Here is a 13,990-nt window from a genome sequence, read left to right as displayed (position 1 = left end):
ACATGGTGGAGCTGGGGGATCGGAGGACTGAGGCAGAGCCAGTGGGACTGAGGACCAAGGCGGAGCCAGAGGGAAGGAGGTCCCTGGTAGAGCCGAAGATGGAGCAGGTGACTGACAGACCAAGGTGGAGCTGGAGGGACGAGGCACAACCCGGTTACGCCTAAAGGCTGAAGGACCACGGTGGAGACAAGGGGATGTAGGGCCAAGGTGATGATGAGGGATCAGAGGGCCAAGAAAGAGTCCAGGTTTTGGAGGTTCTGGATGGAGTCGGAGGGTTGGAAGTTCCTCTAGACTGTGGTTTCGTAGGGGGCGAAGGTAGCTGCAACTGGATCCTGGACTTCCTGACTGGGAGACCTCAGTCAGTCCGGATCAGGAACAGCATCTCCACCACTACCACACTGAGCATTGGGGCCCCCCAGGGTTGTGTGCTCAGTTCACTGCTGTTCACTCTGCTGACTCACGACTGTGCACTGTGAACCACATCTTCAAGTTTGCCGATGACACGACCGTGGTGAGTCATCAGCAAGAACGACGAGTCGGCATACAGAAAGGAGGGCAGTGGCTAACGGATTGGTGTAGAGCCAACAACCTGTCTCTGAATGAGGACAAAACAAAAGAGATGGTTGTTGACTTTAGGAGAGCACAGAGTGACCACTCTCTGCTGAGCATCGATGGCTCCTCTGTGGAGATCGTCAAGAGCACCATATTCCTTGGTGTTCACCTGGCGGAGAACCTCACCTGGTCCTTCAACACCAGCTCTATCACCAAGAAAGCCCAGCAGCGTCTCTGCTTTCTTCGAAGGCTGAAAAGCACATCTCCCACACCCATCCTCACTACATTCTATAGAGGGACTATTGAGAGCATCCTGAGCAGCTGCATCACTGCCTGGTTTGGGACTTGCACCATTTCGGAATGCAAAGCCCTGCAGAGGATAGTGAGGACAGCTGAGAAGTTCATCGTGGTCTCTCTTCCCTCCATCAAAGACATTTACACAAAACGCTGCATCTGCAAAGCAACCAGCATTGTGGATGACCACACACACTCCTCCAAGATGTTTCTTCTTCAGTTTATATATTGCACTGTTAATATATTGCAGTATAATTTTTATCATCATATTTACGTCAACAGAGCGTAATAAAAATAAAATCATTAAATAATCTTCTTGATGCGCCTTTTTCATCTTGTCTTTGTTATCGTTGACGAAATCAAAAAACCTTTCATCAACAAACATTCTTTAAGTAAAAGCACTTTGAGTGTAGTGCCAGAAAAGTGTTCAATTCATTAATTCAAAATACGTAAATAAGAGCGTTGTTTATCTTCATCAAAGCAAGTAATATTTTATTTTTAAATGTTTAATCATATAACATGATTATATCAATATGAAAATAGCATGATATGACTGAATATCTTCCAGTCATGATCACACAGGCAATGTCCAGGTAACCTCAAACCATGGCATTCATCCGCCAGAGGAGTAGTGTCGAAATACGACGGACGTAATATATTCTTCCGCAATTGCTTGCATTTAAAATTTCAACCACAGATGTCGCTAGAGAGCAGAAAGTTACGTAATCCAGCTTTAATAAATAAACATTTTATAACTTGCTCTTTTGCTGAAATTACCTCACTTCTCTGCTGAGTATGCAAGACTGCAGTAGTTAAGCTAATCTGTTTTGTTCCTAAATGTAGAAGTGCAAGACTGTGTCAATTTCTAGACACAGCCCTCGACAAGTCGCTGAACTGCGACTTCAATGTAATGTATTTAATCGCCTTGAATTCTAACCATCTTCGTACTTTACTTTCTCCCAATGCTATTCCCTCTCTCTCTCTCTCTCTCTCTCTCTCTCTCTCTCTCTCTCTCTCTCTCACACACACTCACTCTCTGCAGTTCCACAAGTTATTCGTAAAATACGTCCAGAGGTGTTTGATGCCACCGGGCATCTTAAACTCTGGTGTCAGTTTTTCAACATACTAAATGACTCATCAATAATGTGGTACAAGGATGAGGTGGAGATCGCTGAGATAAAGAGAAGGTATGCAGTAAGAAAGTTTTACTGACCTCTAGTGATATCCTAAATAATTTCCTATACATGGTTTTGAGTAGCTCTTTTAACCTGATATTTATTTTATATTAATGGCTTTCAGCTTCTATTATCATTGTTGTTGTGTTGAAGTTGTTATGTCAGCACCAGTGTGGATTGTTACTCCCATAAAATTGTGGCAGGCTGTTGATGACTGTTTATGCTGTCCTTTATTTCTGCTAAACTTTTTTTTGCTGTTATGATGTATTTAGCATGCTATTATACAACTGTGCTTACAATCATGCCGATTTATTACTTTGTTTTCTGTTCCAGTGCAGGAGATGAGACTCAGGTGTGCTTGGCCATTGTGCAGATGTCCAAAAGAGACTGTGGCATTTACAGATGTACCATCAACAATGAATATGGCAAAGATTCTACAGAGTATCATCTCAGTGCAGAAAGTGGGCCTTTAAGACATTTAAACAATGGATCAGTTATATTGTCACGTTCCTCTGTTGTCTACCCTGTGTTCTGTGTTTCACTATTCACATTCTTGTCATGTTTCCTTGTCTGCTCCGTGTTTTCCTTTTCACCCGTCACCTCTCACGCTCCATGTCACGTTTTCCGTGTTTCACTGTCCTTGTCTAAAACTACATTTCCCACTATCCACCTGCCATCAGCACTGCCCTTTTGGTTCATTGTTCTCACCTGTGTCTAATCCAGTCATCACTCCCTGTGTATTTAAGCCCTGCTTTTTGTTCACTCCCTGTCGATTGTTGAATGTTCATGTCAGGTTTCTTGTTGTGCTTTTGCTCTTGTTTCCTGCCCTCCGTGTTCATCCTTCCAGCTGTGTGTTTGTTTGTGTTAAGTTAAGTTTTTCCCATCGTGGTTTGTTCTTTTGTTCTTATGTTTATTTATTGTTGCTAGTTTTGTTAATAAACCTGCTTTTGGATCCGCTACCCCTGTCTGCCTTCTTCTGCTTCCTGCATTCGTTACAGAACAATCGACCACCTATGGATCCAGCGGTTATACGGGCAAGATGCCGCCTGCTCAATTTAAGGCAAGAGGACCGCCCTATCGAAGACCACATTCGGGACTTTCTCCGTCTGGTGAGCGCCGCCGCCTTTCCGGACTCAGCCTTGGTGGTCTTCTTTAGGGACAACTTGGACCCGTCGCTGAAGGAGTGGCTACCACAGACAACGCATGGCTGGATACTCCGCGACTTCCTGGTGGTGACCCTGCTGGTGTGCGACTCACCGCTCTCTGTGGGCGTTGCTGAGAAGGACCCTACCTCACCATCCACAGGGGAGTCTCTTCAGCCACCCCCGGCGGCCCCAGTAACACCAGCGCCACCTGTCAGCGAACCGACCCTCACGCCAGTTGCCTTCCACGAGCCAGCGCAGTCCACTTCGTCCGCCGGAGGAGGGAGAGAAGACGGGCTTCCGCCTTCCGGCACACGCCTGCCACGGTCAGCGAGCCCGAGCCAGCCAGCCACGGTCAACCAGCCAGAGCCACTAGCCCCTGATGTCAGTGAGCCAGCGCCTGTAGCCTCCGATGTCAGTGAGCCAGCGCCTGTAGCCTCCGATGTCAGTGAGCCAGCGCCTGTAGCCTCCGATGTCAGTGAGCCAGCGCCTGTAGCCTCCGATGTCAGTGAGCCAGCGCCTGTAGCCTCCGATGTCAGTGAGCCAGCACCTGTAGCCTCCGACAGCAGTGAGCCAGCACCAGTAGCCGTGCCCGTCCAAGAGTCAGCGCCTCCCGAGCCTCCCAGGGCTCTGTCTCTCAAGTCCCTCGAGTCTTCCAGAGCTCCGCCTCCCGAGCTTTCCAGAGCTCCGCCTCCCGAGCTTTCCAGAGCTCCTCCTTCCGAGCCTCCCGAGCTTTCCAGAGCTCCGCCTTCCGAGCCTCCCGAGCTTTCCAGAGCTCCGCCTTCCGAGCTTTCCAGAGCTTCGCCTTCCGAGCTTCCCAGGGCTCTGCCTCTCAAGCTTCTCGATCCGCCCAGGGCTCCGCCTCTCAAGCCTCTCGAGCCCTCCAGAGCTCCGCCCCTCAAGCCTCTCGAGCCCTCCAGAGCTCCGCCCCTCAAGCCTCTCGAGCCCTCCAGAGCTCCGCCCCTCAAGCCTCTCGAGCCTCCCAGGGCTTCGCCTCTCGAGTCTCTCAAGCCTCTCAGGGCTCTGCCTCTCAAGCTTCTCGAGCCGCCCAGGGCTCCGCCTCTCAAGTCTCTCGAGCCCTCCAGAGCTCCGCCTCTCAAGTCTCTCGAGCCTTCCAAGGCTCCGCCTCTCAAGTCTCCCGAGCCTCCCAGGGCTCCTTTCGAGCCTCCCAGAGCTCCGCCCCTTAAGTCTCTCGAGCCTTCCAAGGCTCCACCTCTCAAGTCTCCCGAGCCTCCCAGGGCTCCTCTCGAGCCTCCCAGGGCTCCGCCCCCCGAGTCTCTCAAGCCTTTCAGAGCTCCGCCCCTCAGGCCTCTCGAGCCTCCCGGGGCTCTGTCTCTCAAGCTTCTCGAGCCGTCCAAGGCTCCGCCTCTCAAGTCTCCCGAGCCTCCCAGGGCTCCTCTCGAGCCTCCCGGGGCTCCGCCCCAAGCCTTTCGAGCCTACAAGGGATCCGCCCCCCGAGCCTCCTGCGGCTCCGCCTCTCGAGCCTCCTATGGCTTTGCCTCCCGAGCCTCCTACGGCTCTGCTCCCAGAGACTCCAGAGCCTCCTAAGGCTCCGCCTCCCGAGCCTCCTACAGCTCCACCTCCCGAGCCTCCTACAGCTCCACCTCCCGAGCCTCCTACGGCTCTGCTCCCAAAGACTCCAGAGCCTTGTACGGCTCTGCCCCTCGAGCCTTGTACGGCTCTGCCCCTCGAGCCTTGTACGGCTCTGCCCCTCGAGCCTTGTACGGCTCTGCCCCTCGAGCCTTCTACGGCTCTGCCTCTCGAGCCTCCTGCGGCTCCACCCCCAGAGCCTCCTACGGCTCCGCCTCCAGGGCCTCCTACGGCTCTGCTCCCAGAGACTCCAGACCCTCCTACGGCTCCGCCTCTCGAGCCTCTTACGGCTCCACCTCCCGAGCCTCCTACGGCTCTGCTCCCAGAGACTCCACAGCCTCCTACGGCTCCAACGCCGGAGCCTCCTACGGCTCTGCTCCCAGAGACTCCAGACCCTCCTACGGCTCCGCCTCTCGAGCCTCTTACGGCTCCACCTCCCGAGCCTCCTACGGCTCTGCTCCCAGAGACTCCACAGCCTCCTACGGCTCCAACGCCGGAGCCTCCTACGGCTCTGCTCCCAGAGACTCCAGAGCCTTCTACGGCTCCGCCCCTCGTGCCTTCTACGGCTCCGCCTCTCGAGCCTCCTGCAGCTCCGCCCCCAGGTCCTCCTACGTCTCCGCCCCCAGGTCCTCCTACGGCTCCGCCCCCAGGTCCTCCTACGGCTCCGCCCCCAGGTCCTCCTACGGCTCCGCCCCCAGGTCCTCCTACGGCTCAGTCTCCCGGGCCTCCCTTGGCTCCGCCTCCAGAGCCTTCCAGGCCTCTGCCTCTAGAGCTGCCTACGGCGCCACCGCCCTCAACTCCATCTCATGAGTCTCCCTCAGCTCCGCCTCCTGAGCTCCCAGAGCCTCCCTTGGCTCCGCCTCCTGAGCCTCCCTCGGCTCCGCCTCCTGGGCCTGCCTCGGCCCGGCCTCCGGGGCCTCCCTCGGCTTCGTCTCCCGAGCCTCTCTTGGCTCCGCCTCCTGAACCTCCCTCGACTCCGCCTCCTGAGCCGTCCTCGGCTTCGCCTCCCGAGCCTCCCGCGGCTCCACCTCAGCGGTCCTCCTTGGCTCCGCCTCACGCGGCTAAACCGGCCTCTGCCCTGTGGCTGCCTCCCAGGTCCCCTGAACCTGCCCTTGGCCCACGGCCCTCTCCCAGGCCACCAAAACCGGCCTCTGCCCTGTGGCCGCCTCCCAGGTCCCCTGAACCGGCCCTTGGCCCATGACCATCTCCCAGGCCCCCTGAACCGGCCCTTGCCTTAGGGCCAGCCCCCGGGCCATCCGAACCTGTCCCTGCCCGGTCAACACCTCCCAGACCACCTAAACCTGTCCCTGCCCGGTCGATACCTCCCTGGCCTCCTAAACCTGTCCCTTTGTGCCCCCGTGGACTGTCTCATTTCCCCTTGTGCCCCCATGGACTGCCTAATTGCCCCTTGTGCCCCCGTGGACTGCCTAATTGCCCCTTGTGCCCCCGTGGACTGCCTAATTGCCCCTTTTACCCCCATGGACAGCCCAATTGTCCCTTGTGCCTCCTTGGATGGTCTCTGTGTCCCTTGTGCTCCCTTTCATCTGTCTGTTTTCTCCCCTGGTCTACCCCCTCACTCCCTGGTAAATTTTGGTTTTTGGTTTTTCTGTCTTTTTTGTTAGGACCGTCTGGAATCCGGTCCTTTTGAGGGGGGGTTATGTCACGTTCCTCTGTTGTCTACCCTGTGTTCTGTGTTTCACTATTCACATTCTTGTCATGTTTCCTTGTCTGCTCCGTGTTTTCCTTTTCACCCGTCACCGCTCACACTCCATGTCACGTTTTCCGTGTTTCACTGTCCTTGTCTAAAACTACATTTCCCACTATCCACCTGCCATCAGCACTGCCCTTTTGGTTCATTGTTCTCACCTGTGTCTAATCCAGTCATCACTCCCTGTGTATTTAAGCCCTGCTTTTTGTTCACTCCCTGTCGATTGTTGAATGTTCATGTCAGGTTTCTTGTTGTGCTTTTGCCCTTGTTTCCTGCCCTCCGTGTTCATCCTTCCAGCTGTGTGTGCGCGTTTGTGTTAAGTGAAGTTTTTCCCATCGTGGTTTGTTCTTTTGTTCTTATGTTTATTTATTGTTGCTAGTTTTGTTAATAAACCTGCTTTTGGATCCGCTACCCCTGTCTGCCTTCTCCTGCTTCCCGCATTCGTTACATATATACTGTATTTAAAAAATATATTTGTGACTTTATTGTTGTTGTTGTTGTTGTGGTTGTTTACTGATTTTCTCAGCTCTTTTACTTACATTTATAGGCAGCTCATCTTATATTCTTCTGCACAAACATATGTTACTTTAATAAGAGCTTGTATGTAAATTATCCATATGTGACCATTTGTCCTTGTGACTACAGTATTCCTGCAGATTTTACATTTTTTTCTTCTTTTCTGTTACATATATTGGCAGTTCTTCCCAATATGTTCCTGCGTGAGGAGCTCCTAGAAGGTAGAAATAAAAACAGCAGCTGTTGGTCTTTTGTGTTTACGCTTGAGAACCTACATACTAATTCTTTCTCTTTCACTGTTTCACTCTCTCGCTCTCACATACATTTAGCTGGGGAGGAGATTGAGATGACGCCTCTGATCTTCAGTAAAGGTCTAACTGATGCAGGCTGTTGGGGTTCAAAGTTCTTTGGCCGTGTCACAACAGAAGAAGCTCAGGTCGGAATGGGATGTGAGCATAAAACCAAACGGCTGAAGGTGATCTACGGGTTAGATCCTGTGTTTGAGTCAGGCAGCTCATGTTTTATGAAAGTGCGGAGCCCTATTGCATACGAGAGTAGAGAGGAGAGTGTTTTGGCAGAAAGGAATCTCCAAATAACCAAACAGGTGATTGATTGACAGTTTTTTTTTTTTATGTCTAAATACAATTTTATTGGATAAAAATGGCTCAATTAAAAGTTAGCACACAATTTTCTTAATGTTACAAAGTCTCTTTCCCCAACACATTTTTAATTATTATTATTATTATTATTATTATTATTACTAAACTATTAATATTATATATCTTCAGGACTGTAAAATTCAGAACATGGCAAGAGAATATTTCAAGATCTTTACTGCAGAGACAAGAATGATAGAAAGCTTTGGTCCAGCATTAGAGTGAGTGTGCTTTATTCACCATTTCTCTTTCAAAGATGTGCACTAAGCTCATGATTTTGTTCAGTTGTTTTAATAAAGTATATCAAGATCAAAAAGCATATGATGATCCTAGTTGACCAGTGTTGGGTAAGTTACTCAAAATAAGCAATCCACTACAAATGACTAACTACTCTAAAAACAGAATCAGATTACTTATTCAAAAAAGTAATCACTTTACTATTTATTTTACTTTTAAGTTACTTTCTAAATCACTTTAATTGAAATTAAGAAACTATAATCTGATTACATGAATTTAAAATGTACATTTTAAAATGTAATGTAAAATTTAAATGAAATGTGTTACATTTTATGGACAAAAAAGTAATTTGATTACAGTAACTAAATACTTTGTAATTGGACTCAACACTATTGCTGATCCCATGTGATAGCTAGTAAAGTTGTCACAGTGACAATACATATTTTTCAGGGTAATCCCTCTATACTTCCTGTACCGGCCAGCAAACACTGTTCCTTATGCAACAGTTGAGGCGGAGCTTAAAGGTGTGTATTTGAGGTATTGCCGATTGGACCACACTGGGTCACTGGTATTTAACAACAAGTCAGAGGTGACACAAAAGTGTTCTTCTCTCCAACACTGGGTCTACCAGTGGACCAATGGTAATGTGCTGTTCTCCAGACTTGAAGGTAAATTAGAGAAAACAAATCTTAGTAAAAATGTATTTGCTCTTGTTTTAGTTTAACTGATGACTTGATAATCCTGTTGTTTTTATTTCATGTTCATGTTGTAGGAGTTGATACATTATTAACAAATATTGGAATAGCAACCAAGTCAAAGGGGTGGGTACCTATAAATATTTCCTTGATTACTTCCTATAAGAATAATAAATGAAGTTTTATGATGTAAACCTGGTACTTCGTACAATACTGACATGTTGAAATTGCATATGTGATTAATTGCTTTAACAATCACATATAGTTTAATATCAGATCTCTTTCTACAGTAATTACAGATTTTTTTTATTCTTTTTCTGACACAGGTATCAAGGATTCCCCTGTGAGGCTAATCCAAAGGTTTTTGAGCTGTTCCACACTCAGCATCAGTGTAATTATTTCTGTGGTCTCTTAAACCTCAAACCTCTCTATGCTCCAGAGACTCTTCAGACTCCAACCAGATCTAGAGGCTCAAGCAGCCCACTACAACAAAGAAGAACAGTTTCCAGCTCCTCCAGTCCTCAGACTCAGCGCAAGGCCACAAAGAGCCCCAAAGTATCTCGTTGCTAGTTCAAAACATTCTGTACCTAGGAAGACCATAGTAAAAACCAAATAAATAATGGACAGGGCTTGTCTGTTATTGCATGAGAAGGCAACCTGCTTAGCTACCTTAAAAAAAAGCTGCTGAGGCCATACCAGAGTGTACCTATTGACTGTCAAAAACAACCTTTTGATACATTTTAAATTAAATATGTAAATACAGATGCATAACCTAATCTAGTGTTATGCAGTGATCTTTGAGAAAATTAACTGTATAAGAATTGTTGTCTCTAAAGGGAGTATGAGACGGTTGGCAGACTAGTATCTTTGTAAATAAGAGTTATATATATATATATATATTACTTTAAATTAAATTATGAATGAACCCTTTAGAGCATATTCTTTGCAGTTGATTTACAAATACATAATGTGTTTCCTGAAAATGTAAAAAATATATGTTGGATATGTTTTAAATTATAATCTTTAACTTTAAGAAACACCTTATGCTACACTAATAAAATTTCATTGCACTTCATAATACATATTCTGCTATTTAAAAATAAAAGTTAAAAGCTATTATTCTGTATGGATTCTTTTTAAAATAAACTTAGTACAGAGGATAGAATCCCTTGTTTGAAAACTAAAGCCAAAACAGTTAGCAAACATGGTACACACAGAGCAGTGGTTCTTATGTTGGAGACATTTGTTTGATTCCAGTAATTTATTTAATCACTGAAATGCTGAGATGGAATTTCTTCTAATATTTAAGTTTATATTATCAGATCTTATAGGGCATCTTATCTCACACTGCAGTTATAGAAAAGTTGAAGACTCAGACTCTATTTCACCTTGTTAATGAGACAATTTTGTTTGCAAAAAGGATTCAGATTCTGTTTGAGCCTTAACAATATCTTACATGACAATAGCTTATAGATAAGCATCTCTTGGCGTGTATGCCAGTATTGAAATTTCAGCATTATGCAGCTGTCCGGAACAAGCCAGAGTACGTGATTCAACTTTGTGAATGTAAACCACCACTATAAATCCATTATACAGACCATTAAAACACTGTTTTGCCTCTCCTTTTGGTAAGATTGGGGTGGTGAGCATAAGAGACTCGTGCTGAAGTAGATGAGCATCAAGTTAAGGTGAGATTAACCCATTATGAAAGTGATTATAGCAACAAATGAGAAATACTACAAGAAGCATTATAGGTCTTTGGTGTTTGTGTTGTGGGTGTGTCAGGTCACACAATGTGGAGTCCTCTCATTTATTGAGAGTGTGTCAACAACCCTTAAACACTGGAGGACTATAAATCTAACACAACCTTACACTGTAACAACAAAAGTGTTTGTCACCTTGGGGAGCTACTACCTGATCTAATCCTTAGAAAGTCATATCTTTTAGTCATATGTTTTACTTGAGTCATATATAGAATCATGTACAGAATATACAGTATATAGATTATATAACTCTATAGAATAACATACAATAGAAGCAAAATATATATAAAAATGAGATAGTAAATAAAATCATCACACATCTTAATTCTAGATGTCTTTTGCTCTGTTTGGGCAAATTTTAGCACGTGTAAATGGCTAATATTGACACATATAAGAAAACACCATGAATACAAAATTGAACATTCCAAAACCTAGACAGGATCTGAAAAGAGCGTGCATGCATTAACAAAGTATCGCATATCCAGCAGAGCTTTGGTCATTAGACAATGTCATATCCTTTGATTTCGAAATATTAGTCGAATGAATGAATATATATTCTAGCCTGAGCTTTTGCAAATGCCTATTATGGGAACATAATTATAGACCTCTAACATGTACTTATGCATAATTGCCTGCTCACGTCATGATAAAGTACATTGATGGAATAAGCTACAAATTGGAGTGTGAGTTTCATGATGTCTGCAGAGAAGGATTAGAGAAAAGGGTTCCAGTTCAGTCTCAGTTGGTAAACTGAGCTTTTAAAAGGAATGAGCAAGTACTCCTTCAACCATTTAATGTTATTGAAATGTCAGGTTGAAATTTTCAAGGAAGACCCATGTGACAGTCAGTTATGGTGTCATTGTTTTACATGATGATAATCATGATGACTCGCAGAACATAATTTTGCACTAAATAAGGAATTGTATTAGTATCACACAAAGCACCTGAAATGTCACAATAGCGCTGGCATTTGAATAAATTTGATCTCTTATCCACCAAAAGTTGGAGGCAGCTAGTGTGTCTATGGCGTCACTGGTGGTATAATCGGGCTCTGCAGACCATGTGTGAACTGCGTGTAGCTCTGACATTCAGATAACAATCTTGCAGCCTTCGCGCTGTGCATCTCAACAGGAGAAAAGGCTAAATATTCTTGAATAAAATAATGACTGGCTAATTATATGATAATGCTTTATAAAAGATTAAAGGTTAGATCAAATGTTCTTTTGTCAGTGTTTAATAACTTAGGTATTCCACAATGACTTCATAGTCAAAGCTGGTGAAAAGACCTCTTTTCATTTTTACAAAACATAATTTAAAGATGAGGTTATTCCACCTATTGGTGCTGTTTGCTGTGTAGCTTTATTTTGCATGTAGACATTCACACTGGTTTTACATGCAGGCTGCATATTGCATATCAGTCAGAACTTCAAAGTCTGGGGATTGAGTAGTTATAATATGCTTTACTACCCTTAAAGAAATATTCTGAGTTCAATACAAGTTAAGCTCTATTGACAATATTTGTGGCATAATGTTGATTACCACAAAAAATTATTCAGACTCAGCCCTCCTTTTCTTTAAATGAAGCAAAAATCGAGGTTACAGTGAGGCACTTACAATGGAAGTGAATGGGACCAATTTTTGGAGGGTTTAAAGGCAGAAATGTGAAGCTTATTATTTTATAGAAGCACTTACATTAATTCTTCTGTTGAAACGTGTGAAATATTTGAGCTGTAATGATGTTGAAATCTACCCCTTAAGCTGCCGTCCACAATTTTTTACATTCAAATTTAAAAGCTCACCATTTACACATACAGTGGACTAATTGCAAAAGATTTTCACATTTTTCAGAGAAATGCACAAATAAATAAATAAATAAATACTTGTGTTTATAATCTTATGATAAATAGATTAATTTAACTCTGTCAACATGTTATTATGGTTCTGTTCACTCTACCTCACTTTGAAAAGTCAATCTTCCACTAGGTTGCAGAAAGCACAAAAAAAAAAAAAATATATAAAAAGGAATTTGTTCTCTATCACATTCCATCAAAATAAACAGATCTGAAATGTAGGTGGCACTCTAACACATTTTAGCCCTCACAGATGTGCTCGTCCATAGACATTCAGTGTAATCTTTAGTTCATGCATCACCCTTGATGTTTCATTGGATATCTTGGGCTGTGATTGGATTAGAAGAACCAATCTAGGTGTCATTAGAAAGCTGAGATCCTCCCATTTGCGATGATATAAAACAAGTACAGTTGATGATTTGTGTTGCATGCCTAAGGTATAAACAGGTATAAGGTTTTTAGCTATTTGGGGCTTAAGGCAGCAGTTATTGGAGCATAAAAGAGATGTTTGTATTTGATTATTGATTGTTATTTTGGGGAACATAAAAGCAGAAGTGTTATATTACAGAAAAGGTCAGATTCTGAGCTTTCAAATGATACCTCATATGCCTTACTTGCAACGATCAGACACAACATTAAAACCGCCTGCCTAATATTGTGTAGGTCCCCCTCGTGCTGCCAAAACAGCGACAACCTGCATCTCAGAGTAGCATTCAGAGATGCTTTTCTTCTCACCACAATTGTACAGAGCAGTTATCTGAGTTAACGTAGTCTTTGACCATTCTCTGTTGACCTCTCTCATCAACAAGGCATTTCCATCCACAGAACTGCCGCTCACTGGATGTTTTTTGTTTTTGTCACCGTTCTGAGTAAATTCTAGAGACTGTTGTGTGTGAAAATCCCAGGAGAACAGCGGTTACAGAAATACTCAAGCCAGCCCTTCTGGCACCAACAATCATCCATATGATTATCTAATCAGCCAATCATGTGGCAACAGTGCAGTGCATAAAATCATGCAGATACTGGTCAGGAGCTTCAGTTAATGTTCACATCAACCATCAGAATGGGGAAAAATGTGATCTCAGTTATTTGGACCTTGGCATGGAAACCTTTGTTGATGAGAGAGGTGAACAGAAAATGGCCAGACCGGTTCGAACTGACAAAATTTGACAGGACAAGGGAGGACCTACACAATATTAGGCAGGTGGTTTTAATGTTGTGGCTGATCGGTGTATGTGTACAAAGACTTTACATTTTTACGCATAAACTTTTTCTGCGATATAGTGTCCCCCTTTGGACCCGCTGGAAGGTCCATAGAGTTTAAGGGGTTAAATCTTAGATTTTCCACTAATTTTAGGATTTACAGCATTACATCATCATTGCAACAAAGTTGTAAAGCAATTTTATCACATGTAAATCAAGTAATACTTTTGAAACTGTGAGTATTTTAATGTTTACAGATTTGGCTCATTCACCTCCATTGTAAGTGCATCACAATAACATAGATTAGTGCTTTTTTTTTTTTTTTTAAAGGAAAATAAGACAGGATAAGATTATTTTTTGTGGTAATCAACACTATGCTACAAATGCTGTCGATTGAGTTTAACTTGGATAGTCTAATTGTCTGTTATTAAAGGAATATTTCAGGTTCAATACATCAACTGAAATTCAGGGAACGACATGATCAGGGAAGACACAGTCAAAGTTGTCTGTCTGTCTGTCTGTCTGCCTAAATGAGTCACAATGCTTCAGTGCAGGTGTGTCTTTTAAATGGGTTTAATGGTGTGTCAAGAGATGCAACCTATGCAAGAG

The 13,990-nt window shown here is 44.5% G+C and overlaps 1 protein-coding gene across 1 annotated transcript in view; it reads left to right on the top strand.

The window, feature by feature from the left end:
- Positions 1–10,065, top strand: part of alpk3b (alpha-kinase 3b) — a 29,258-nt gene extending 19,193 nt beyond the window's left edge. Inside the window, exons 6-13 of the mRNA XM_052151755.1 lie at positions 1,889–2,033; positions 2,355–2,482; positions 7,160–7,198; positions 7,307–7,581; positions 7,766–7,854; positions 8,321–8,538; positions 8,643–8,691; positions 8,892–10,065. Of these exons, the coding sequence (XP_052007715.1) occupies positions 1,889–2,033; positions 2,355–2,482; positions 7,160–7,198; positions 7,307–7,581; positions 7,766–7,854; positions 8,321–8,538; positions 8,643–8,691; positions 8,892–9,135 (1,187 nt within the window). The 3' untranslated portion in view covers positions 9,136–10,065. The remainder of the gene's footprint in view (positions 1–1,888; positions 2,034–2,354; positions 2,483–7,159; positions 7,199–7,306; positions 7,582–7,765; positions 7,855–8,320; positions 8,539–8,642; positions 8,692–8,891) is intronic.
- Positions 10,066–13,990: the final 3,925 nt, after the last annotated feature.

The sequence above is a fragment of the Xyrauchen texanus genome, chromosome 2 (assembly GCF_025860055.1).
Source record: "Xyrauchen texanus isolate HMW12.3.18 chromosome 2, RBS_HiC_50CHRs, whole genome shotgun sequence".
Lineage (NCBI taxonomy): Eukaryota > Metazoa > Chordata > Actinopteri > Cypriniformes > Catostomidae > Xyrauchen > Xyrauchen texanus.
Note: the sequence above shows the minus strand (reverse complement) of the source record. Positions and strands in the feature narration are given on the sequence as shown.